General features: G+C 55.6%; 3 protein-coding genes across 5 annotated transcripts; 2 read left to right on the top strand and 1 right to left on the bottom strand.

Annotated features, from left to right (window-relative positions):
• Positions 1-1,554: 1,554 nt before the first annotated feature.
• On the top strand, positions 1,555-9,464 carry ESAM (endothelial cell adhesion molecule). 2 transcript variants are annotated; one of them, XM_060304501.1, is made up of 7 exons: positions 1,555-1,772; positions 5,182-5,378; positions 6,527-6,635; positions 6,813-6,968; positions 8,249-8,371; positions 8,656-8,782; positions 9,002-9,464. In XM_060304501.1, exons 1-7 carry the CDS (start codon positions 1,703-1,705, stop codon positions 9,315-9,317), a joined length of 1,098 nt encoding a protein of 365 aa, XP_060160484.1. In that variant the 5' UTR covers positions 1,555-1,702; the 3' UTR covers positions 9,318-9,464. The 2 variants fall into 2 exon arrangements, with proteins under 2 accessions (XP_060160484.1, XP_030695893.1); XM_030840033.2 differs by having other exon boundaries at positions 6,434-6,635.
• Positions 9,465-10,613: 1,149 nt separating this feature from the next.
• VSIG2 (V-set and immunoglobulin domain containing 2) lies at positions 10,614-15,809 on the top strand. 2 transcript variants are annotated; one of them, XM_030840019.2, is made up of 7 exons: positions 10,614-11,022; positions 11,399-11,562; positions 12,147-12,354; positions 13,135-13,293; positions 14,265-14,384; positions 14,496-14,640; positions 15,585-15,809. In XM_030840019.2, the coding sequence occupies exons 1-7, from the start codon at positions 10,614-10,616 to the stop codon at positions 15,715-15,717; spliced, it is 1,338 nt and encodes a 445-aa protein (XP_030695879.1). In that variant the 3' UTR covers positions 15,718-15,809. The 2 variants fall into 2 exon arrangements, with proteins under 2 accessions (XP_030695879.1, XP_060160483.1); XM_060304500.2 differs by lacking the exon at positions 15,585-15,809 and having other exon boundaries at positions 10,892-11,022; positions 14,496-14,644.
• A 228-nt stretch (positions 15,810-16,037) lies between these two features.
• NRGN (neurogranin) lies at positions 16,038-23,245 on the bottom strand. The gene is made up of 4 exons (XM_030840048.2): positions 23,087-23,245; positions 17,473-17,699; positions 17,235-17,252; positions 16,038-16,828 (listed from the first exon to the last, which is right to left on the bottom strand). Exons 1-2 carry the CDS (start codon positions 23,099-23,101, stop codon positions 17,478-17,480), a joined length of 237 nt encoding a protein of 78 aa, XP_030695908.1. The 5' UTR covers positions 23,102-23,245; the 3' UTR covers positions 16,038-16,828; positions 17,235-17,252; positions 17,473-17,477.
• Positions 23,246-24,831: the final 1,586 nt, after the last annotated feature.

Below are 24,831 nucleotides of genomic sequence, written 5' to 3'. Positions count from 1 at the left end.
GTTGCCTTTGCTGTCACTGAGCCGCCAAATACTAGATTCCAGGGGTTGCATGAGCAGTCTAGTGTTTGCATAGCCATTTCTCAAAGCCACTGCATGGCAGGTATTTAAAGAGCAGCCAGGCAGGTCACACTAGGAAGAAGCAGCTGAGAGGGTCTACGGGGCGCTGTGTAGAAAAAGACCTTGGGCAGCGCAGGCTCAAAGACCACATTCAGTGTTAAAACAGAGCAGGGCCGTGTGGAGTAAATGGAATCCAGGAGGCCTGGCTGCTTTTCTACCCAGTCAACTGTCACCTAGAGCAGGCAGCGCCAGGGATTCGTTGTTATGCTTTCTGTCCTTGGTGACCTTTGCTCTGTGGTTGAGCCGTGCCGGGATGTTTGAAGCATCTTTATTTTGGCTGTCCGACCGAGAAGCCAGAACGGGTGCGTGCCCTTCTGTAAGAGAGCTGCGGCCGCCAGAGGGCGCAGAGGTGCCTGTGACCGGCTGGCGCGGGGAGGGACGGTTAAATTAAATTTCACCCCGAACATGATCTAGTCCCGGGAATTAAAGGATCAGAGCGGGCCTGAGGAGGGATGGGAGGCAGCGAAGACATGGGGATAAATAAATGGAGGGACTTGGTCCAGTCTACCTTCCCGCAGCTGCCCCCTCCTCCCCAGTTTGCATAAGGCAAAAGCCTTTATGAGTTAAGCGGGGAACCGGGATCTTGTTTCCTCAGTTTCCTGCTCAGCTCCTGGGGTTTCCTTGCGCCAGTCACTTCCCTGCTCGGGTTTGCGGCGCAAGCTCCGGGTGACCCTCGGGTCTTGGTTTTAGGGAGTCTCCGAGAACTTGCTGAGAGGCCCCGTCTTCTCCGGTCACAGGTGAACACGGTCCTCGGGTCCACCGCCGGCGCATCCTCCACCGCAGCCTCGGGGCCACGCGGCACGTGCAGGGGTGGGCGTGGCCGCCTCCCTTCCTGACCCTCTCTCCCTGCCCGCTCCCGCGGCCCAACCCGCACCTGGCCCTGGGAAATTGGTAGTTTCGGGCAGCAGAACCGGGCCCGCGCGGCCGGCACTCTGGACCTTTCCTGCCGCCTCAAGCCCCACACTGCGGAGCCCCAGTGGCCCCGGAAAAACGCGGCTCCCCTCCTCCCCGCTTAGGCTGAGAACGCGTTACCCCCAAGCTCGGAGCCGGTTGGTCGGGCGGGAGCCCCGGCCGCTTAGGGTGTCGGGTACGGGTGGCCCCTGGACGTCGGATAATCCCCAAACCTCCCTTCCTTCCTGGCCCTCCTTCCTACCCCACTTAGCGGAGGGGGAAGGCTATGGCGTAGTCTGAGAGTTAGCGCTCTTCTCTTCTGCCCTTGCCCCCGGCCGGCTGTGAGGGCGCCACGACTCACCCGACCCCACCCTGCGTCCTGACTCGGTGGAGGCCGCGGGAGCCGGCCGTCGGAGCCGGCCGTCGGAGCGCGAGGAGCGTCCCCCTGCGGCGGGTCACCCTCGAGCCCCGCCCGCGAGGACGGCGACCTCTCCGCCCCCTCGAATGCCCCGCCCCCAGTCCCCATCGGTCCCCACCCCACCACCGGCACACGAACGCAGACTCTGGCCAGAGCCGCCCTTGGTGTCAGTGGCCCGGCTCCCGCCTCTGCTCCGGCTGTCGTGCGGCCCCAGCACCTGTCGCTTGGTGTGTCCCGGAGCCGGTGACCCTGACTCCGTCGGGGCCAGGGAAGGCCATGGTTTCCCTGCCCGGGTCCCCTGCGACCAGCTTGCTGCGGGTTTTGTTCCTGGGGCTGACTGCTCTCGGTGAGTGAAACCCTGGACCTGGAGGGGATATGAGATGGGAGAGATGGGGTGAGTCCGACCCTGAGGGAGGTGGTTTTGGGCACTGATGAGGAACTGGGTGGGACAGGACTCCCGTCTCTGACTCTTTCCCTCCCCGCCCTTATACTTCCCCCCACTTGTGTCCCTGCTGCGTTGGGGAACAGCTCCCACTTCGGGTGCGGTGTGTTTGTGGTCGGCGAGAGGGTTAGGGCACTGCCTGGGGTGAGTTGTTGGAACCATTCCTCACCCCCACTCCCCACCTCCACCCAGCAGAGCCGGATGAGCTGAGCTGCTGGATGAGACACTGGCTAAAGAGCTTAAGGACTTAACTCCAGCCCCCCTCCTGACCCCCACCCTACCACAAACTGATGTGCAAGAGCCCCTGGGGAATTCCCTGGTTCCCGGGCTTGACACACGCACTTCACCTCAATTCCCCAGCCCAGATCCTCCCACTTGCCCCCTCCTCCTGCTTCCTGGCCTGGGAATCAAGGGAGGTGCCCCCAAAGCACGACCGTGAGGTCATTTGGGACACAGGAAATGGAGGAGGGCTTTGAATGCCTAGAGGAGCAGAATTGTGACCCCCCCCCCAAGAGGTCCACCACCCCCATTGGCTCCCAGAGCCAAAAGGACAAAGGAAATAGAGAAGAGGGCCTTTGAGTCAGAGAGGAAGGGCCCCTCCTTGGAGCAAGTGCTTGAGGAGTGTTTGAAGGGCTCCAGGAGCGCCCAGGAGCTGGGGTGGCCCAGTGCAATATCTGGGAGCAAAGGACCACAGGAACTAAGCTCATTATAAGCTGTTTCACATGCTGCCTCCCAGGCTTTCTTGCCATCTTTCTTCAAGGATCCGGAATGAGGGTGAAGGGTGGGTTTGTCCAGGTCAGCTTTAACTCCTCATTTCTCTCAGGTTGGAAGTCGCCAGGGCAAGTAAGACTTGGAAAAATGTAGAGTGAAATTCAACCACACTGATGGGTCCCACCTAACTTTTACCCGTGTCTCCTTTAGCCCAGTCTGTGCTGCAAGGGTGTTGGGGCATGAAGTATTAGGGTCCCCAGAAAAAGTGGGGCTCAAGACCAGACCACCAGCCCCTTGGTGGGGCTGCTCCAGGATCCCTTAACTTCTCAGGCCCTCTGTCCCAGCTTCAACATCAACACCTCTTTCCCTTCTGCATTCTACCCTCAACTTCCCCATCCCCCTTCCTGCTGGGGATCTCTGAAGAAAGGGAGAAGAATTCAAGTTAGCAGCTAGGGTGTCTCAGGCAGCTCTCCGGCAACCCGTCCTCTTTCTATCCTAACTCTGAGCCCCAGATTTCATACTGAAGACCCAGGCTTCAGCATCCCTACCTGGCCGCCCCCGGGGGGCCACTGAGGGTTAAATGGCCCTCGGGATGGTCAGCACTTTGGGTGGCACAGGCTCTATCGGGCTCTGCCCGACAGGGTTCTCCGCCGAGGCCCTTCTGCTCCCTTGCTCCTCGGTGGCTCAGCGATGCTGCCCCTGGGGCGTGAGAAGCCCGCGGGGGGAGTTTCTCAGAGAAAAAGGGAGACTAAAAATAGTAGCCCTGGGGAGCAGGCCCATTTTCCTTCTCCTGCGCTCTAGCCTGCCCCACGCTCTGGTCTGGCGTGGGCCAGAAGGGTCCCTTTCCTGGGCGGCTCCCGTCTCCTTCACTCAGACCCAACCACCCCCTTTGCCTCTCCCTGTGGCTCCTGGGAGCAGAAAGGGCCGAAGAGTTGAGGGGCTTCTGCTCCAGCGGACGCCCCGGACCAGGGCAGCGAAGCCTGGGGCCCTCTCCAGCTCCTAGCTGGCCTTTGCCCAGACCCCAATGTGTCCGCATTACTATTGATTTACCACCCCTCTACCTTTGGCAAAGTGACCTCGTAAATGCAGGACCTGAGGGAGGTCGCGGGGGGCCCAGGGAGGAGGCGGCTCATCCCTCTCCCGGGACCGCGGCCGCTTTCTGGCGGGAACTGTGTCTGGCCGCTGGGGGTGAGCGGCAGAAAGGCTGGGCCAGAGCCTGCACCACCCGTAGGCCTCTCCGCGTCCCAGCCGGCGGGCTGGTCCTGAGCGGGTGTCAGGCTCCTTGAGGCAGAGGTTGTTTTTGCCTGCAGAGCCTCCGGTCCAGCGGCGCCCTCCTCATTGTCTTCTGGCTTATCACCGGGCACAAGTTTCCTGCTTGGCCCACAGGGACCTGCCAGGAAATGGGGAGGGGGGGGGGCTAAGAAGGCCAAGGAATCGGACTGGGGGTTCTGTAAAGACACGCAGCCAGGAAGCCATGGGGGCGGTGTGCATCCTGGCCGGATCCACTCCTGGGCCCTTAGAGGCCTTCAGCCGGCCTCTAGCAGGGTGGAGAGCCGGACCCGGGTGCGGCCGCTGTCCGAGCGGTGGCCCCCTGATCACCACGTGGAGGTGGCATCTCAGACTCCAGGGCAGAGTGTTGAGGCCGAGGACTCAGGGCCTCAGTGAGAGCAGGGCTTAGGAACTAGGGCGGCCAACATCCTCAGGCCTGGCCACGGACAAGCCCAAGCTTATTCCCCCAAAGGGCTTTTGACTGGCTGCTCCGTTGCCTCTCCAGAGGGCAATAAGTGAGTGTTCCTGGGTGCCATGATGCAAGCTTTGATTCGACAGCCCCCTCCTTGAAACCAACACCCCAGGCCACCTCCTGAAGGTCAGTCACAGGCAGAAGCAAGCTCTGTACTTGATTGCTTTGTACTTGATTGTCAGGGGACCTTCATTCTCCTCTAGCTCTGCCAGGATTCCCTGCGACCCGCCCAGATCCCCTGGGCCCCAAAAGGGCCCTTGGGAACTTTCCTGGGGAAGCCCACGTGTGGGAACCTAGCGGGAGGCCGGGGAGCACGGGCAGTCACTGGGCCGGGTTAGGCGCTGGGCCACTCCAGATTCCCTGGCTCGGAGTAGTTCAGAAGGAGCCGCGGAGTTAATCGGTAACCGATTAACCGTCCCACCCCCCCCCCTCCGCACATCTGTTTGAGAACGCAGGAGATGGGAACGCTCTTGATCCCGACCGGCGCCTTTCCGCCCAGGAAAATTGGGGGAGCAAGTGGCCTACGTAGAGGGTAGATAAAAAGTATTAACTCTTCCCTTCCTCTTGGATGTCTTTCCCTTCTCGCTGGAAATCTCCCCTCCTCCTCTTGGTGCGCGGAAATCTGCGCCTCTGGGTACAAATAAATGCGTAGACACAGGTCCCTATCCCTGCTGCAAGCCAGCGGGCTGAGGCTGGGGAGAAGAAGCGCTGATGAAATTGACAATGGGATCCCAGGCCAGCGGGCCCTGGGCAGTCTTCGAGGCCTACGGTGGCGGGACCCCGCGAGGTTCGTCCTCTCCTGCCGCCGCGCTGAGCTGGGTCCTTGGGCTCCGCGCTCACCCTCCTCGCTCTCATCCCCAGCGCCCCCCTCGCGGGCCCAAGTGGAGCTGCACGTGCCCGCTGGCCTCACCAAGTTGCGGGCGGTAGAGGGAGAGGAAGTGGTGCTCCCGGCGTGGTACACCCTGCAAGGGGACCAAGCTTCGACCAAGCCCAAGCCTTGGGAGGTGCCCACCGTGATATGGTTCTTACTGGAAGGGAAGAATATGAATATGAGCCAGGTGAGGGAAATCGTCTCGGCCGGAGGCTCGCTACGCCGGAGGTGGGGCGGGGCCGGGGGCGGGGTGGGGAGCAGGGAAGAGCGGGCAACGGTGGGAGGGGTGGCCAGGGGATGGCTGACTCGAAGGAGTGTCAGGGAAAAGCAAGGTCCACCTCACCGGTTCAATTTTTGTTTTGATATTGGAGGCTTCCCCAAAGAATTCTCCTTTTCCCAGGTTTCCCTAGAACTCGAGCACACCAAACACTGACAAGTGGAGAAGCATTTTACTTTGCCGGGCAAGGGGGAAAGTGAGGATTGAGGGTATAGGAAACAGGAAGGGTTAGAGCATGTATCACACAACTTTTAAAAGTTGAGCATCTTCCTGCTTTCACATTATCTGTGCTTTGGACATTGTCACAGGCCGCTTCTCTTTCCAAATGATTATCTGTCCCGCGGCTCCCATATAACCTCCTTGAGAGGCAAGGGTACATGTCCTCCTACAATCTCTCACCTATCTTCCTTCCTGACATCAGACGAAGACTCAGAGGCAAATTTACCCAGAAGCCAAGGAAACGTCATTTTCAGAGCTGCTTATTTGCCAGACTCCTTGCAAGGTCCTAGAAAGTGTGTTCAGGAGGTCATTTGATAAGTAGGGGGTATGTATGAAAGAAACTTAGATTGCAGGGGTAGGGCATGGGCTTATACACTGGGGGGGGGATCTTCAAGAAAAATTAAAAGGATATTTTTTCTCTTGGCTCTACCCCTGCAGTCTAAGTTTCTTTCATACATTACCCCCTATTTACATTATCCCTCAACCATTTTACCACTTTCTAAACACCCCAAGTGGGAGATGAAGAGACAGCGCCCAGGGGAACAGGACCTGTTCTGGTGCAGAGCACCCGGGTTGGTGAGACGGTAGCTAGAGAGACAGGGGTGAATGGAGAACTGGTAGAGGTTAGAGGGGGTGGTGCAGGTGAGGGGCATTTGAAGACCCCCAGTTTGGGGGAGGGGCACTAGCTGAGCCCTGGGCACAGAGCAGACAAGTAATAATGGGGAGGTGTGACGCCCGCCCACCAGGTGTTGGCGCACATCAGTGGGGTCACATCAAGCAAACCTGGAGCATCCCTGGTCTACCCCATGCCCTCCCGGAATGTGTCACTGCGGCTGCAGGACCTCCAGGAGAAAGACTCCGGACCCTACCTCTGTTCCGTGAACTTGCAAGATAGTCAAGGCACTGTTCGAGGTCACAGCAGCAAGACTTTAGAACTCAATGTGCTGGGTAAGTGAGAGGCACCCGTGGGAGGTCGGGCAGGTCTCTCCCCCAAGCGACTGTGAAGGTTGGGGGAGGGGCAAACAGAGTGACGGGGGTCCGTGTGTGGGACAGGGGTCCGTGTGACGGGGGAGGGGAGCCGCTGGCCCCCGGATGTGAGTTTTTAACCTGTCTCTCCTCCCCCAGTTCCTCCAGCTCCTCCATCCTGCCGCCTCCGGGGCGTGCCCCACGTGGGGACCAACGTGACCTTGAGCTGCCAGTCCCCAAGGAGTAAGCCCGCTGCCCAATACCAGTGGGTGCGGTCGCCCCCATCCTCCCAGGTCTTCTTTGCACCTGTTTTAGGTGAGGGAACTTCCGGAGACACTGAGAGTGCGGCTGGGGTAGAGGAAAGATGACGTGCCAGAGGGGCCGGGGTGCCAGGGGAGGCAATGCTGAAAAGCACTGGCGGGGGTGGGGGGGGGCGGGGGAGGGGCTGGAGAAAGAGGCCCTGCCAGGTGTGGCACGTGCTGCAGACAGGTTACTCAAGAGGCGCTGGGGCTAGAAGATCTGCATTCACCAGGTGTGTGACTTTGTGACTCTGTTTCCTCATCTGTAAAATGGGGATATCAATAGCCCTGATTTGAACACACCAGCTATAAAAAACATTTGGGGGCAATTGGAACTTTTTTTTTCAATTTGACTGAGATAATCGATGGAACAATTTTAAAATGGAGTACTAGATGCTCTTGGAGAATTAGTCTTTTTTTTTTTTTTTTTGGAGAATTAGTCTTAATTTATCAGGTGTGGTAATGGTCTTGTGGCTATGTAGGATACTGTCCTTCCTTATTTTTGGAGTTTCATGCTGAAGTATTTACTTTAAAATGTCTCAGAAGAAAGAGAAATGAAAGAAGTATAGCAAAATGTTAGCAACTGTTGAATCTAGGTTGTGGGTATATGGATTTTTATTTCATCCCTCTTTCTACTTTTCATTTGACCATTTTTATAATAAAAGTTTTAAAATTATTTTTACATAGAGCTTATCTCATAGGTTTGTTGTGAAACTTTTCTAAGTTAGTACATGTAAAGAACTTAAGTCTCTGGGGCAGAGTAAGCAGCCAATAAACTTTAACTGTTAAAATCATTAGATTACTTCATATATTCCTTTCAACACAATCAAGTAGGTCGTATTACCCCCATTTTACAGATGAAGAAATTGGGACCCAGAGATAGCAGGTCACTTTCTTAAAGTCAATTGACCAGTCTTCCCAAGGAGAAGACTGGTCAATTCTGGATCCTAGGTTTTCTAATTCCTCACTCAATGTCCTTTCTCTCTCACTCTCCGCCATTCAGAAATAAAAGTAAAAATTGGATTTTGGTTTTTCTGGGCATCACTTCCTCTTTAGCCTCCTTTCAGATATCACTTGGGGACACTGAGTGGTGGAAATGGAGAGGGGTATTGAGCCAGCAGTTAGGCAACTGGGAGCAGAACCCAGCACACTGGCTGTCACACCTCTCCCTTCCCTCAGGGAACGGATAGCCAGGGAGTCTGTCCCAGGGAGTCAAAGAGGACATTCCAGAGGAGGCGCAGGATGTTTTTTATGGGAAAGAGGATCCCTGGACTGACGGCTAAATTGTGTCCACAGATGCCATCCATGGGTCTTTAAACCTCAAAAACCTTTCTACTTCCATGTCTGGAGTGTATATCTGCAAGGCCCACAACGAGGTGGGCAGTGCCCAGTGCAATGTGACCCTGAAAGTGAGCACAGGTCAGTGAGGGGTAAGTGTGGTTAAGGAGAAGATTGGTCAATGGGGGGGTGGGGTGGGTTTGCAAGAGAGGGGAGGAGGCCTTTCATTATAACAGGACAAGGAGCTTGTCTTGGTCAAATGTTCATGCAGGTACTTGGTCAGTGACCACTTTCTTCTTGACAGTCACCTTCTTCTTAACAAAGAGAGAAAATGTGTATGGTGGTGGTAGGGCAGTGGGGCGGTGGGGTTGGAAAGGGCCAGGGAATAAGCTGAGAGTCCCCCTCTGACGGCAAGGTTTTTCCAGGGCCTGAGGCTACGGTGGTTGCTGGAGCTGTCGTGGGCACCGTGGTTGGATTGGGGCTCCTGGTTGGGCTGGTCTTGTTGTACCAACGCCGGGGCAAGGCCCTAGAGGAGCCGGCCAACGATATCAAGTAAGTGTCCCCGGTCTGTGCCAAGATGAGGGCTCTCCTTGGGAATTCAGGCAGCTCTCATCTAACGGATGAGGTTGGGCGGTGGCTGAACCATCCTTCCTGTGGGCAGATTTTAAGGAGAGTTGAAGAAGAGGGGAGGCGAGAGTAAGACAAAGCACGTGGGAACTCTCCCCTTTCCCCCTTCCGGCGTCTGACCTCTTATCCTTCTTTGATGACTAGGGAGGACGCCATCGCTCCCAGGACCCTGCCCTGGCCCAAGGGCTCAGACACAATCTCCAAGAATGGGACCCTCTCCTCTGTTACCTCGGCACGAGCCCTTCGGCCACCCCAAGGCCCTCCCAGGCCTGGCGCATTGAGCCCCACACCCAGCCTCTCCAGTCAGGTCCTGCCCTCACCAAGGCTTCCCAGAACAGATGGGGCCCGCCCTCAGCCAATATCCCCCAGCGCTGGGGGGGTCTCTTCCTCTGCTCTGAGCCGCATGGGTGCTGTCCCTGTGATGGTTCCCGCCCGGAGTCAGGCTGGGTCTCTGGTGTGATGGCCCAGCCACTCGCTGGCTGGGCGTCCGGCTTCTCCTTCCTACAGGGGTCACCCCTAGCACAGAGGCCTGAGCCTTGGGAGGGTGGCCGCCTTCCAGACCTCTGGTCCTCTGCCCCCACCTTTCTTTACTATGGGCAAACTGAGTCTCAGTTAAGACCCAAACTTCGAGGAGGTAGAAGAAGAGGACGTGGACCTAGGATTAGGAAGGCCTCCGCCCTGGGCTCTCTGTAAGACTGCAGTGGGATGCTGCTGAGATTGCTACCTCTGCCTCTCACCCTCATCCCCCAGGGCCTGGTAGGGGCTGCCAGTCAACCAGTCCTCCAGGCCCCCTTGGTCTGTACCCCGTCCCACCTAACCTCATCCTTCACTCCCCCTCCAGCTCCCAGCGTTAATATAACCTGTCCTGCTGGTTTGGTTGGGTTTTGTTGGGGCAGGGGATAAGGAAGATATTTTTTATACTAACTTGAAATGCATGGTTCTGTTTGGATTTTGCAAACTTCAATAAAGATACATTGTGTTTGCGTGGAAAGTGAGAGTCAAATCACCTTTTCAAGCTTGGAATTCCCAGGAGAAGCTGAGTCTCAGGATGATGCAAAAATGACCCTGCCCAGGCGGTGGACCCAGAAGGGCTTCTCCGCACAGCCTCCAGCTTGGCTTGCTGGCTCGGGATAGCTCTTCTAGAGTCTTTAAAAGGGTCGTTTGCTGTCAGGCAGTGGTGGAGAGGCACAAAGAGCTTGGGGCTGGGAGACCCTCACTCACTCTGAGCAGCAAGGGGATAAAATTGGTGACTCTCTGCGGGCGCTTCAGCGCTCACAGCTCAGGTGTGTGTGCGCTTATCTCCTGTTTCCTCCTCAAGAGCAGAGGAGAAGAACCTGGCTTCTGCTCCTCTCCCAGACCACTGAATCCTTACCTGTCTTTTTGCCCGTCCAGCAGTGACCCCCCTCATACTGGGGGGGAGCCAGGCACAGGATGTGGTAGCGGTGTGTCCACCCCAGTCCTGCCACACCTTTTCCTACCAAGGGTAGGGGCTCCTCCAGACCTCAGTTTCTCTGCCCGTGAAATGGGGTGGCTCTGGGAGGGGGGAGGGCTTGTAGTTTCCACGGAGACTCCTGCCTCAGCAAGTGGTGATAAAGGTGCCAAAGAAGGGATCTCAGAGGAGTAACTGGAAGAGGGGCTGAGGGGCTCAGAAGGAGCAAGACTCTGAAGAGGGTGGTAGGGCCCTGGCCTGGGGCTCGAGCTCACAGTGTGAGACCCCAAAGTGGTGACGTCATTTGCCAGCTCCCAGGTTATCAGAATGCCTCCCTCTTCCTCCTGCGTCACTCTTTCCCTACAGAGCACCAGTTCTGATCTCTCTCCTGTCCTGAAGTACCCACCCCAGGCCCAGCCCTTTCCCCAGAGCCTGACTGCTTCAGAAATTGGGGGGAGGGGGACAAAAGAAGGAAGTAGGGCTAGAATGATTCCTGTACTGAGGCCTGGAGGAGGGAGGAGCACTTCCTTACCTGAGGGCCAGGCCTCTCCCCTTGTTTGCTCTGAGATAGCCAGTCTCGCTGGGGCCCGGCACCAGGAGGCTGCCGTGTGGGCACTCGCTACCTTCTCCCAGAGCCAGACGCCCAGACGGACCAAGAGCCGGCAGGACGCGGCCATGGCCTGGCTCCAGGGGCCCTTCCTCTGCGGAGCCCTGCTGGGCTGGGTCTGCTTGAGTGGTAAGGAGGGGGCCAGCGAACGGCGGTGGGAGGGGGCGGGGCCAGAGCCCGGGAGAAGACGTCGAAGGCCGCTGGGAGGGTGGAGGACAGAGGAGGCCGCTGGGCCAGCAGACAAGTTGGGCCTCTCGAGAGGGTGTAACCACCACCCGACTTTTGTTTTCCTTTCCCCGACAAGCACACCCTCAGACCGGGCCCAGTCTTGGCCCTTTCAGGTCCTTCCACCCGAAGAGCCGGTGGTGTGTGGGCTCCTCCCTCCTGGAAACCTCAGGCTTCAAGAAGGGAGGGATGGAGCGGAGGGAGTTGAGCCCCAGGGGAAGAAGGGCACCCCGGCCGCGTCACCTGAGCGCTTCTCCCGCCGGCCTTTCGGCCACTGCAGCCCCCGGGCTGGCCGTGGAGGTGAAGGTGCCCATCGAGCCCCTGAGCGCGCCGGTGGGCAAGACCGCCGAGCTGACGTGCAGCTACAGCACGTCGGTGGGAGACAACTTCGCCCTGGAGTGGAGCTTCGTGCAGCCTGGGAGGCCCGTCTCCTCGTCCCAACCCGTGAGCTGAGGGCACCCGCGCGGAATGGGGGGGCCCTCCTGCCTTTGGCGGGCTTGGCCAAGAGAGGCAGGAACAGGGGACCCACCCAGCGATGAGGGCGAGGGGGTCGGAGAGGGCGCATTTGTGGATCAGTATGCTTGGATGAAAAAGATCTTTCTAGATCTTCTTAGGAACGCAGTCTCCGTGAGGCTATATCACACATACAGCCCTGTGTATCCAGCCGCCTCCCCGAGTTCCTCCATGCAACCCCTGTACGTTAGTGCCGCTCCAGTGTCAGTTCATAAACCCACCAAGGCTAAGCGGTTGTGATTAAAAGCAGGATAAAAATGCTGCCCCCTCCGGGAATATTTGCTTCCCCTCCCCCCAGATTGAGAGCATGCTTAGCGGAAAGCAATGACTCTAGTTCATTCAGCACCTGGGAAGGGATGGTATTTGGCGACAGATAGACCTCCCTGGTTCTGGCTGCAGAGTATCAGCTTCCCTGGCGGCCATAGGGAGGGGCTTCTAATACCCCCATTGAAGAAAGACTATAGAGTTGACGCCAGGTGGCAAAAAGCACATATGTGTCTTCTGCTTCTCCCCAGATCCTGTACTTCACCAACGGCCAGCTGTATCCAACTGGTTCTAAGGCAGAGAGGGCCAGCCTGCTTCAGAACCCCCCCACAGGAGGAGTGGCCACCCTGAAACTGACTGATGTCCACCCCTCGGACACTGGAACCTACCTCTGTCACGTTAACAACCCGCCCGATTTCTACAGCAATGGGTTGGGGTTAATCAACCTCACTGTGCTGGGTGAGGCAGGCTGGGGACCCACCAGCCACCCACATAACCCGAAAGATTGCACTGGCCCTGCTCAATCCTCCCCTATCCTGATTTCCAGCCCAAGGGCACAACTGCACTGGGGACCCCGAAGGAAAATGCCTCCTTCCCAAAGTCCTCCAATCCTACCCCTGCTCCACCCTCCACAAAGAACGCCTCCTCCCTCAGTGGCTCCCACAGATAGGGATCTGAGTCATGCCCCCAACAGCTCCATCTTTGGGGGAACCTCCCATTTGTAGCTAGGTTTCTGTCCCTCTCTAGGTCAGTAGCAGAGAGGGGGAGTGCCCATCAAAGGAAAAAGGGCCCCTGTCACTAAGCACTAACTTTGTGTTCAGATCACCCATCTCACCCCAAACTAGAGCCTGCTTGGAGATGAGCAAACAGAAGAAACTATTAAAGGGGCTGGAGATGTTTAGATGGAAGAGAGAAGACTTAGGAGGTGGTGTATGACAGCAGCATTCAAATATCTGAAGGGCTGTCCTGGGGAGGAGAGTTTTTTTCATTTCTCTTTGTGGGCCCAGAGGGCAGGTATTGAGACCAACTGGGATATTACTAACACAGATTTTGGTTCAACATGAAGAAGAATTTTCTTAACAATCAGAATTTCCAATAGTGGAAATCATTTCCCTGGGATGCAGTGGTACGTGAATAGAGGTGGACCGCTACGTGGTAGGAAGTATTGAAGCAGGAAACCTAGCACTTCATGGGGGTGGGCTTAGAAGATGGCTAAGGTACTTCCTGTGATTTTTGCAGTGCCTCCCAATAGCCCCTCGTGCAGTCAGAGTGGTCAAACCTCCGTGGGGGGCTCTACTGCATTGAGATGCAGCTCTTCCGAGGGAGCCCCCAGGCCAGTGTACAACTGGATCCGCCTTGGATCTTCTCCTACACCACCTCCCGGCAGCATGGTACAAGGTAAGGGCCCACACCACCTTCTTCAAGGAAGAAGGGACTCAGAACCTGGGCAAATCTGACCTCTAAACTCCACACGCCCACAGTACGAGTTCCAAGCTTGCAGGTATGAGACACACTGCTATACCTTTCCCCTGCTTCTTCCCTGGCTTCTGTTATTGTTCCCTCCTGTCTTCCTGTACAGTCTGTGGCTGCGTGGTCCCCGGAGCATTACTCAAGCTAAATGTACTTCTGATATCCTGGAAGAGAGTGGAAGGCAGGGGCATTCTATGATTCCCACTTGCCTATTTTGGGGGTCGGGATTCCTTTTAGATTTCTTGAGGGTCATGAATCATTTCCAAACTTCCTAGAGAGGATGCCGAGGAAGAGTAGCATGGACTGGCTTGAATCATTTAGCCAGTTTCTTCAAGGAACCATGTGACTGTCTAAGAGCCTTGGCTTCCCAGCCTCCTCATGCTGGCTCCAGTGCCCTGGTTCTCCTCCCAGCCCCAGCAAGTCCCTTTATCAATCCAGAGAGCCCCCCAGATCACCTCCCAATGTGTGCTCTTCCTTCTAAAGGGAAGGTAAGAAGCAGCTTAGAAGAGCATTTGGGTCAGCTGAGAGCCACCCAGAGGGCACAGTTTCCAGCAATCAAGCCCTTTTCCCCCAACCAAGAACCTGACATCAGCCAGTAGACACCCCACCCCAATTCCACTGTGGTTTCTGAACCCTTCATGTGTGTGCTGTCTCCCCCTTCCCTGAAAAGGCAGCTGTGTAGTGTGGGAAGAGCACAGAAGTTGCAGTGGTTTTGACACTTCCTCTCTGGGTCGCCTTGGACAATTACTTTCCTTCTCTGAGCCAGTTTCCCCACTAATAGAATGAGGTTAGTCCCTTCCTGACAGGATTATTGTAAGATGAAATGAAATATGCTTTTGTCATAGTATAGCTCACTGTGAGTTGAATGAATGATGGAACACTTCCTCTTTACCCTCTAGATGAGGTGTCCGGCCGGCTCATTCTCACCAATCTCTCCCTGGCTTCCTCGGGCACCTACCGCTGTGTGGCCACCAACCAGATGGGCAGCGCATCCTGTGAGCTGACCCTCTCTGTGACTGGTAGGGGATGCTGGGCAAAGGCTGGGCTGGCAGGCCTGGGTTGGGGGTCTGCATGAAGCTATCTGAGGCACCAAGGAAGGTCTGCAGCTCTGAGGATCCTGTGTCTCCTAGAGCCTTCCAAAGGCCGAGTGGCCGGGGCTGTGATCGGGGTGCTGCTGGGCATGCTCTTCCTGTCAGTTGCTGTGTTCTGCCTGATACGGTTCCAGAAAGACAGGAGGAAGAAGCCCAAGGAGACATACGGGGGTAGTGACCTACGGTGAGCAGGAGGGCTGAGGGCCGGTGCCGAGTGGGAAGAAAGGGCTTGGGTTAAGAGTTGGTGACTTCAGGGCTTCCCTGGTGGCGCAGTGGTTGAGAGTCCACCCGCCGATGCAGGGGACGCGGGTTCGTGCCCCAGTCCGGGAAGATCCCACATGTCGCTGAGCGGCTGGGCCCGTGAGCCATGGCCGCTGAGCCTGCGTGTCCGGAGCCTGTGCTCCGCAACGGGAGAGGCCACAGCAGTGAGAGGCCCGCGTATCGCAAAAAACAAAACAAAACAAAAAAGAGTTGGTGATTTCAGCCCTCAAACTCTGACACCTTTGTGGGGGGGCGGTCAGGGCACGGGGTGCTGCTCAGCCCTGGGCTTCTGTGGTAGGAGTGGCAGTACAGCCCGTGTAGTTGAGCGTGTGAGCGAAGTGTGCGGGGTGGAGGGCTTGGTTCATGAGCTGCCCTCACCTCCTCACACTTAGAAGAATTTTTACTTTTCACTATTTAAGGCCTTTTATACACATCGACAGGATGTGGAGGCCAGTTGTCTGTCCTGAGCACTCAGCTGAGTTTAGTCCTTGTGTGGGGGTTAGTAAGGAAAGGAGGGGCAAAAGCCGCCTGTCATCAACTTCAGCTGTCAGTCATGGGGTCCAGAATAGGGATCAGAGCAATATTTCTCCAAGTGTGGTCCTCAGATTACTCGAACAGAAGTCACCGGGAGCTTGTTAAACATGCAGATTCAAGCCACTTCCTATTCCTCCTGAAGCAGAATCTGTGTGTGTGTGTGTGTGTGTGTGTGTGTGTGTGTGTTGGGGTGATGGGGCCTGAAATCTTCATTTCACCAAAGTTCCACCATGATTCCTATGCAGAGTGAAAATTAGAAGTCCCTGGGTTAGAGGATGATGGTGCTCTGAGGGAGGCTTCCAGCCTTCACTAAGAATTGCCTATGTTTATCAGGGAGGATGCCACCGCACCTGGGATTTCTGAGCAAACTTCTGTGAGGGCCGATTCTAACAGTGGGCTCCTGGAGAGGCCCTCGTCTGCCAGCACTGTGACGACCACCAAGTCTAAGCTCCCTATGCTTGTCTGATTTCTCTCCCGATCCCTGAGGGGGGAATATCAAGAAGTAAAGCCTTTGGGTACCATATTGTCTCCTTCTTTCTGCCGGTATAGCAAATTCCTCTAGGCGGCCCAGAGGGTGTTACCGGTAAGGGAAGGAGCGGGCTTGAAGTCCCAGAAGGGATGCTGTAGGCGGGAAGTCTGGTTGGTTCCGAAGGTACGTTCTAACCTAGGTTCCTCTCCTCCCTTCCCCCTCTCCACCTCCACTTTTTGGTTCGGTCAAAGGAGATTGTTCAAAATTTCGAACGGTGGTCTTGTGCACCCAAACTCCCTCCCCCCCGGCACCCTCTGAACACTTGGACATTCCTCTTTATTGTTCACATTCCAACCCAGCACGGTCACATGCACACACGGAGATAAAAACCCTCCCGGCCACAGCCCCAGGAGCCCGTGGGGGCGGGGCCAGCAGGAGCAGGGGCGGGGCCGCGGAAGACTCCTCCTACCGAGCCTCCCCCACACTCGGCCTTTGCAGAAACAAGCAGAGAGCTGGAGAGGCGGCTCTCGGGGTGCGCTGGGGAGAGGGGAGGGCAGATTACAGGCAGGTGTGGGGTTGGGGTGTGAAATGGGGACTTCCGATCACAGCAAGGGGTATCCGACACCATAAAAACCCTCCTCCCCTATCCAAAGTTCTGGGACTAAGCTGGGACGTGAACAGCGCAGAGAGGCACGGCGCCCCCTTTAGCTGCGCAGAGATCGAAAGGACTTTTTTTTGGAGTGTTTTTGGGCAACGGTTAGGGCGCCCTCCGCAGAGCGCGAAGGGAAGCGCACCGAGGCTGCGGAGGCAGAGCAGCATGCTGGGTGCGGGGAGAGGTGGGCGAGAAGCTAAAGAAGGAAGATTTGGGAGCGCGGAGATTGGGGTTAGGGTCGAAGGGAGGGCAAATGGGGACCATACTAGACTGGAGAACTAACTAAAAGGGCACGGCCTTGGTGAGTCCTCGACGGAGTCTGCCTCGGTGAGGGAGTCTCTGAGGACGCAGAGAGGGCTCCTGAAGCTGGCAGGTTGGTGGGAAGGAGAGGATCACAAACACGGCAGGGAAGTCTCGTCACTGCGAAGGGGACGTGGCATCCATCTCTCTTCGGAACTGAGGAGAGAGAAGGTCTGAGCACCTGCCCTCTCCCAGTACTTCCTCTCCCCTCTCCTTCCTGAACCAGGAACCAGGGCGGGGAGCACCAGGGTGCCCCGGTCACCCGGAACTGCCCAGCCGGAGTCACTGAGCTGAAATGAGCCCGCGGCCGGTACGTGTGAGACGCTGGGTGTTTATGGCCCCCGGCCGGGCTGGTCAAACGCGGGTGACTGGGTATCTGTGTCGGTCCAGGTGCGTCCCCGTCGCAGTCTCAGGCGTCTCCAAGTGTCAGAAAGCCTGCAGGCGCAGGTGCATTTTCCCTGGCTGGGAGGAGGTGAGGGCGGGCGGAGGGAAGGGCTGGGGATTTGGTCCTTTCCTCCCACTCAGGGGTCCCACCCCGCTGCTTCGGAGTCGTATTCATTACCTTCGAAAATGCTCAGTTCTTTGGTCCGGGGCGGGGCAGCAGGCCGTGTGGAGAGAGAGAAACAGGTGAGCGCTCCAACCCGCGGCGTCCTCAGCCTCCTCCCACCCCCCGCACGTCTCAGATTTCTAGGTCCCCATCCTTCCACACCCCTCTCCACCCCCCAGCCGCCCTTAGTCTTCCTTGCTCCTTCGGAGGAGGGGGTCCGGGGTCGGGAAGGAGAGCCTGTGGCCCGCCTCACCTGGCCTAGTCTCCGCTGGGGCCGCCGCCCGCGCCTCCCCGGGCGCCCCCAGCTCCGCCAGGACCCCCGGGGCCCGGGCCCTTCCGGCCGCGCTCTCCGCTCTTTATCTTCTTCCGCGCCATGTGGCCCCGGAAACTCGCCTGGATTTTGGCAGCGGCCGCGTTGGCACCCGGATCGTCCAGCGGGATGTCTAGAATGTCGTCGTCCGGCTTGGAGCAGGCGCTCTCCTGGGGGGTGGGGGGGTGCGTCCTTGTGGGGTGACCGGGCCGAGGCCCCCCGAGGGTGGGGTAGGAGAAGAGTGTTGGGGGATTGAGACGAGGGCGACGCGGGAGTGGAAAGTGCAGAGAAGGGCTAAGGCAGGGCGTGTGTGTGTGTGTGTGTGTGTGTGTGTGTGTCTGTGTGTGTGTGTGTGTGTGTGTGTCTGTGTGTGTGTGTGTGTGTGTGTGTCTTCTGGGCAGCGGCAGGCAAAAAGGAAGGTTCAGGGTCAGGTGGACACAGTTGTGTTCCCAACTCAGGAAAGAGAAGTGCACGGTAGATGGGATACAAGACAGCCGGGTAGCCCTGAGTGAGCGAAGGCCCCTTGCCAGCAGCCGAGTTAGGGGAGCTGCCCAGCTGACCGGAGGGTGGGTTTGGAGGAGCACAGTAAACCACAGCAGGGACTCCTGGATGTGGCTGCCTTTCCCCCGTCCTCACAGGGTGCCTCCAGCTCAGAAGGGTCCCTTCTGAGTCCAGGATTCCCTGGGAGAGGGTTCAGAAGAATCAGCAGGCCAGTCCCTTCCCTAAGTAGAATCACACCAGAGCTCAAAGCTGGAGTTAGGGTGAGGATGGGGCTTACCCCTCAGCGACGCAGCCTCCCTCCACCCAGGGCTAGAGGCCAGAGACTGTTTTCCCATTGCCTCTCCATTTTGCACTGCTCCTCAGGATGTACTCAAACAGAAGAGAGGAGATGGTCTGGAAGAAGCTACAGAGAAAAGGCTTCACTCCAAAAAAGGACAAAAGGAAAAGAGCAGGAGCAAGAAGCCCTTTCCATGATGTGCTCAAGAGAAAGAAAAGAATTATGACAATAGCTACCATTTAAGCCCTGCCCTGGTTCCCGGCACAGCATCACGGAGTTTTACAGATGTTATTTTATTTAGTCTTGGCAACAACTCTATGACGTACCTTTTATTGTTATCCCAGTTTACCCCTGATAAAACTGATTAGAGTGTGGAAACCATACCTGAGGTCATACAGGTATTTATCAGTGGACCAAAGAGTCAATCCTTTGTATGTCAGAGTCCAGAGTATATTTTTAACCCCTACGCTGCAGGTAAGCAAAGGCATTCAAGAAAAGGAACCAAGCTCCACCACTTGCTAACTGAGTGGTCTTGGGCAATTTTTCTAAGCTTTTCCTAACTCATTTCCTTCATCTGCAATCAGATAATAATATCTACCTCTGGGCTGTGGGGAAGAATAAACAATGTGATATGCAGAAAGCTTCTGGCATGATCTAGTTGGTCGATTAATGGTAGCTATTATGATTCCTTTAAATGATAGTGAGTTGATGTGAAAGAGCTGTTTTTGTAGGCTAAAGTGGTCATATAAAAACAATTTCATAGGGATCAACCTAAAAATAATGAGACCCACCCACAGGCTCCAGGTTTCTGTTTCCCCAGCAGCCTGCCCTAGCTGAGAATAGAAAGGGTTAGGGAATTGATGGGACTGATTTCAGAGTCGAGGCTCTGGAACGGAGAGGGCCTCAGCGCCCCCGCCCCCAGCCTGCCTCTCTCGCTTAGCGTTACTCACAGTGATGACGTGGGGTAGGAAGCAGAAGGGTACTGTGGAGTTAGAAGGGCATTTCTTCTTTGAACTGACCCTCTGGCTTCTAGGAATTTGCTTTTTTTTTTTCGCCTGGGGACTTCCACTGCTTTCCCTGTACTTTGCTTCTCCGCAGAGGTCTCACGCAGTAGTAGTAATTCAGTTCTATTCCTTTCCCCTCGCTCTATCGCCCATCCGGTTCACAGAATTGGGATGGGTGTGCGTGGGGCCTCAGTGATCACTGCCCCAGCCCGGTCCTGTCCTAGGAGGCACAGATTTACATCCCAGATGCCCTAAGCCCAGGTTTACAAATGGCTTCCTCTCATATGGTTCCCAAGGCTGTCTTCATTTCCTGGGCTTCAGAGTTCCTCCGTTTGTGCTCAAGATGTCCACAATTGATTCAGCTTCGGTTAAGAGGAGTTATCAAGGGCCGGTGTGGTTGTGGCGGGGTCTGACACACTCTTTTTGTCTTTTCTGGGTCTAGTGCTCGCCCCTCGACATCTTATCCCCCACTTAGAAACAGAAACAACCCTTTTTGGATCCTTGATTCTCAGAGCTCAAGCCTTTCTTGGGATGTCTCAGGGAATAGGGATGCTTCTTCTCAAAAGAGGACGATGATCAAGAAAACATTCCTGAGCCCCTCTCCTGGGCCAGCAGCTGTAGAGGTTGAGCGGAGGAAGGGGTACCTTCCCCCAAACATGCTAAGGCCCACCTGCGGTCACCACCCACCCCAGCTGGATCCAGAGCAACAGACAGAGCCACCCTCAGCACGCTGCTCCTCCCCGGAATCAGCCCCCTCTCCCTCCAGCTGAATTCTCAGGGCAGAGCTGGAGGGACAGAAATAGAGGGACAGTAAAAGGAATCCGGGAAGGGTCATGGTGCCTGGGTTGGTGCCTTCCAAAGCCAAGATCTGATGGTGTATGCCTGAGAGCTCTGCATGAACTGGGGGGTTTGTAGGAGGGGGAGGGGGAGGGGGACAAAGGTGGGCAAAACACGAGCCATGGTTTCTGGTCCCAAATGGTCCCATCACTTCACCTCTGAGGGTCTCAATATCTTCAGCCACAACTAGAACTTGGCCTAGATGAATAGAGTCTCCTTCAGCTCCCAAATCCTAAAAGCTTTAAGAACGATCCCTGCCTACTGCTTGTTATATGCTGGGCCCTGTGTTAAGCGCTTTGCACACATTACCTCATTTAATTCCCATTTTACAGGTAAAGACACATCCTCAGAGACATTTTGTAACTTACCCAAGGTCACAGAGCTGACAAATAGTGATGGGATTCAGAAACCTGTGCTGTTAACCACTACCTCAGGGCAGGTAATTATTTCTATGAGTTCAGCTGGACCAAGTCAACTAGACCAAGCAAAAAATGGGTCCAAAAAAATGTTTCTTTGCCTTTTTATATTAAGTGACTTCAGGAAAGTCAGATATAAAGTCAGACTACGTAAATGGCAACTGATACATCTGAATCAACAGCTCTTGCTCTTATAAAAAAAAAAGCGGATCTGTTTTCTTCTTCTCATTTCTGTTTGCGCCTCCTTACAAAGGAGAAAGAAGAAAATAAAGCAGGACACCAGGCTGGATGGTCAGCAAGGACAGCCCCAGAATGGAAGGTGAAGAGGGACCGGTCCCCACCCCCCAGATGTGCTCTGCTCTCTATGCATGTCCCAGCTGCTTCCCAGCGCTGAGCCCAGCCCTCCACAGAATGGGGTTGGGTAGGAAGATGCTCAGTGCCAGCCCTGCCCCTATGCTCTGCCCCGTTACCTCTTCTTGGCCACCACGCCACCCCTCCCCGCCCCCGCCACAGCCTGACAATGGTGTTGTCTCTTGCTCAGTTCTTTAGCCCTGCAGACCCAGGACAGGGCCTGAAAGGGGAAGGCTCCTGTGTAGAGAATGTGCTGGAGGAGGTGACCCAGGGTGCTGGGCCACTGGGATAATTGTGCATTTGCCTCTTCTGTGCTGTTTGGGTGGGCAGCTTCTCCTTTTTTTAGGGGACACTTATTCCAACCACGTCTACCAATCCCTCAGTATGGCCTTGTGGGCACCCAGGAGCATGGTCCAGGGCAGACCAGAGCCTACAGGCAGGGACACGACATCCTACTCTAATTAGTCCTGCAGGTACCAGGGGAGACAATTTACATTCCTTCCCTGGCTTCTTGGAGTCTTTGCTCTCTCACCTCCTTCCACTGACCATTCTTCCTACCTTCCCTTCCCCATCATTCTTACCATCTTGGCAGTATTTCCTCTCCCTTACATGTGTATCCAGATCCCACCATCCATTTATTTTCTCTGTTTTGTAAAATACTGATGGGGGTGAGGAGCCCAGGAACCTCCATTAAGAGCCCATTCCTCCTTTCACAACCAAAAACTGCTTCCTGGGGAATAACAAACAGAGGAGAAAGCCTGGAAGAAAATATGTTATTAGAGCTTTCTCCAGGGGGTGGGATTGTAGATGATTGATGTGTTTCTTTTTTATACTTTTCTTTAGTTTTTAAATTTTTTTGTTATGACCATATTACCTTTATAATGAGGAAATATAGTAAATGTTTATAGGAGAGGTTAAATTACAGCTATTGGAATCAGACAAGGCTAGTGTCCCACCTCCACACTTAGAAGCAGTGCCTCCTTGGGCAAATCATTTAATCTTTCTAAACATCAGTTTGCACATCTGTAATATGGGGAAAATATCTACTTCACAGGGTTGTTGTGATGATTAAACATAAAATGTTAGGTACATGGTAAGCATTCACAAACTGACAACTATTATTTGTATTAATAAGAGTTAAACATCATAACAACAACCACAACCACTTGTCCCTAAGTTCTTTCTGCCTCTTGGCACCCAGACATAGGGAAGTCTCACCTCTTCTAAACTGGTCTATTCTTTCCTTCCAAACCTCACTTTTTTCCCTTTTCTAAGCAGGCAAAGTGATAACCTCTTGTATCATTAGCTGGGTTGACCAAACGGCTGAGAATACAAGACTTTGGAGTAGGACTTTCTCCATATGTAGGGGCTAAAAAAAAATAAAATATCAAATAAATGAACAAATAAATTGTATACATGCATGATCACTGCACTCCTCGACTGTGCCAGCAGCCTGGTCCTGTACCAGGCGCTTTCATACCAGAGTACTTTAACAGCAACCCGCTCTGGCATTAGGTCTCCGTGTGGGCGCTGACAAATTGCAGACACTTCCTTCCCTCGCCAGCAGGGCTCTCTCGCGGTCACTTCACCCAGCCCCCTCCAGGGCTAGAAGGCATTGGAGGTCTGGCCAGTCCCTCCCCAGAACCACACGGACTAGGCTCTTTGCAACCCATCATCGCTACTAAGCTAACCAATAATAATTGACTATCTCACCGGCGCTGTACAGGGCGCGAGGGTCACGAGAGTCAACCTGTCAGCCCACCGACGGCGGTGGCAGTGGGATGGGGAATGGGGTGGGGGACGAAAGCCAGGGGAAAGGAGTCGCGGTAGCTTCGCTAGGAGACGGTTTCCAGCGTCACTCTGGGGGAAGTTCCTCTTCTCGTCTAACCTGCAGCTTCCCTGTTGCAGAGCCTTGCCGAGCTCCCAGACCAACCTAGACTGCCTGGCGGATGCGCGCCCAGACGCCCCCACGAGTTGGGGGACATTCTTCCTAGGGCTTTCAAGTCAGGCGGGCGCCTTCCACCACCCACCACCCACGTCTCAGCAGGCACCCTTACTGCTGCTAGGTCTTCTGCACCCACTTCCATCCCTCACTCGCCCTCCAGGGGCTTCTCGGGTGCCCCTTCCCCCAGGCCAAGCTGAGTGCCCGTCCCCCAGACCCTCTAACTTACGGTGCAGCAGTCCATGCTGGTGTTGGGGGCCCTTGTCTGGGACGGAGGCTGGCGCAGGGTGTCGGTGCGGTGCCGGGTGGGGACTCGGGCAGTGGGGAGGCAGCCGACCGGGGCCAAACCAGCCGCTCAGCTCTCGGGTCCTCTCTCCCGCGCTCGGCCCTGCGGGAGAAAGTAACCTGAGCCCTGCGGTCGAGAAGCCAATCAGGAGAAGCCTTCGGCAGGGTGGGCGGGGAGATTGGAGGGGGACCACGCCCCCTCCCGGCTCCCTCCGGCTCGCTCCCTCTCCTGCCCCAACCCCTCTGCCTACACACTTCCATCCATTCCTCCTACACACCCCATCCTCCCAAACTCACCGCCCCTGCTGCCGAGGCGGCAGACTGCCAGGCAGATGTATGCTGGCGCAGGCAGAAGGAGGACCCCGACATCCCGGGCACGAATACGCTCGCATCTGTGCACAGCATCCCTCCCACCCACATAGAGAAAAGCATGCACCCCTCACCCACCTCCCCACACTTCCACAACCTAGCTAGAGTCCCAAATATGGCTCCCTCCACCTTCCCTCCCCCTCAGTCCTCAAAGAAATGCCCCCTAAGACGTGCGGTTTAAAGGTATCGTCATCACTCTGCTGTGGAATGGAGAAGGTGGGCACACATAAACACAAAAGCTCACGCCTGTGCCCCACATGCCCATATATGATACTCCCCAGGCTCACTAAAACGTGCATTTCTTCAACATTCAGACACTACAGACACAGCCTGCAGAAATAACTACACAGACCTGGTACACACACTGAGCAGATACATGCAGATTCCCCGTTATGTGCACACACACGCACACATATCCACAGGCAATCACACTACCTGAACTGTCTGCATTACGTGTCTATCCATCCATCCATCTAAATGCCCTGCACTAAACAGACAAAATCATACATGCACAACACCCCTTGTATGTATTTATATATGGATGTGGGCACTCTTCCTTCCCACTCACTGAACCACACTCTCCCTCACCTCTTAATCTACTGTTTCTGAATACGACAAAAGCTGACCACTCTCACCCTTGCTCCTGGGAGGAAAACAATACTCTCAACCCAGTGTAGGGAAATATCAGAAGTCATCAGTTCTTTAGGTCCACGATGGAGGAAGGATGTGGGCTTTGTCAGAGGCCTGGGAAGGGGAGATAGGGGAGGAAGCTCGTGGAGGAGCAGCCTGCCACTTTCGTGGTCGCCAGCCTCCCCAGACCAGTCAGGGTACGAGAGCTGACAGTGTGGCATGTTAGTGAAGAGAGTGGGCCACCTCTGAGAAAACTAGAAAGTCTTTCTCAGCTGAGGTCGCAGAGGAGGGAAGGAAGAAAGGAAGGCTGCCCTTCGGGCCTGTTGACTGAAGCAGAGGGAGGAGGGGGAAAATGCCCTGTGGCTCTGGTCGGGACAGGGGATCCTGCAACAGCACTGCTGTGAACCAACAGCCCCGCTGTGAACCAACAGCCCCTGGCCAGTCCTAGCATGGCTGTCACACGCTTCCTTCTTACCTGAATATTTGGGCCACGGGCTTTGCTTGCCAAAGTGAAGATGAGCGGAAGGGAAATTCCAGTGGCCACTCTGGCTGGGGACAGGGTTAGCCAGCTTGGGGCCCCAAGCTGAGCTGGATGCTGGCTGGGATTCCAGGGCTTGGGGTGTAGGGGTGTCTCTCCCAGCATGTTTGGGACCCACCCACCCTTGTAACTGAAAATCTGTTCCCCAATCT

This window comes from Globicephala melas, chromosome 8, assembly GCF_963455315.2.
Source record: "Globicephala melas chromosome 8, mGloMel1.2, whole genome shotgun sequence".
In the NCBI taxonomy this organism is placed as follows: Eukaryota; Metazoa; Chordata; class Mammalia; order Artiodactyla; family Delphinidae; genus Globicephala; species Globicephala melas.
The sequence above is the reverse complement of the archived record's forward strand: the minus strand, read 5'-3'. Positions and strand labels throughout refer to the sequence as shown.

Coding starts and splice junctions, on each gene's coding strand:
- VSIG2 (XM_030840019.2), top strand. CDS start 10,614: ATGCCTCCCTCTTCCTCCTGCGTCACTCTTTCCCTACAGAGCACCAGT. Junction 11,563..12,146: donor CCGTCTCCTCGTCCCAACCC/GTGAGCTGAGGG, acceptor GCTTCTCCCCAG/ATCCTGTACTTCACCAACGG. Junction 14,641..15,584: donor TACGGGGGTAGTGACCTACG/GTGAGCAGGAGG, acceptor TATGTTTATCAG/GGAGGATGCCACCGCACCTG.
- ESAM (XM_030840033.2), top strand. CDS start 1,703: ATGGTTTCCCTGCCCGGGTCCCCTGCGACCAGCTTGCTGCGGGTTTTG. Junction 1,773..5,181: donor CCTGGGGCTGACTGCTCTCG/GTGAGTGAAACC, acceptor TCTCATCCCCAG/CGCCCCCCTCGCGGGCCCAA. Junction 5,379..6,433: donor AGAATATGAATATGAGCCAG/GTGAGGGAAATC, acceptor CCCGCCCACCAG/GTGTTGGCGCACATCAGTGG.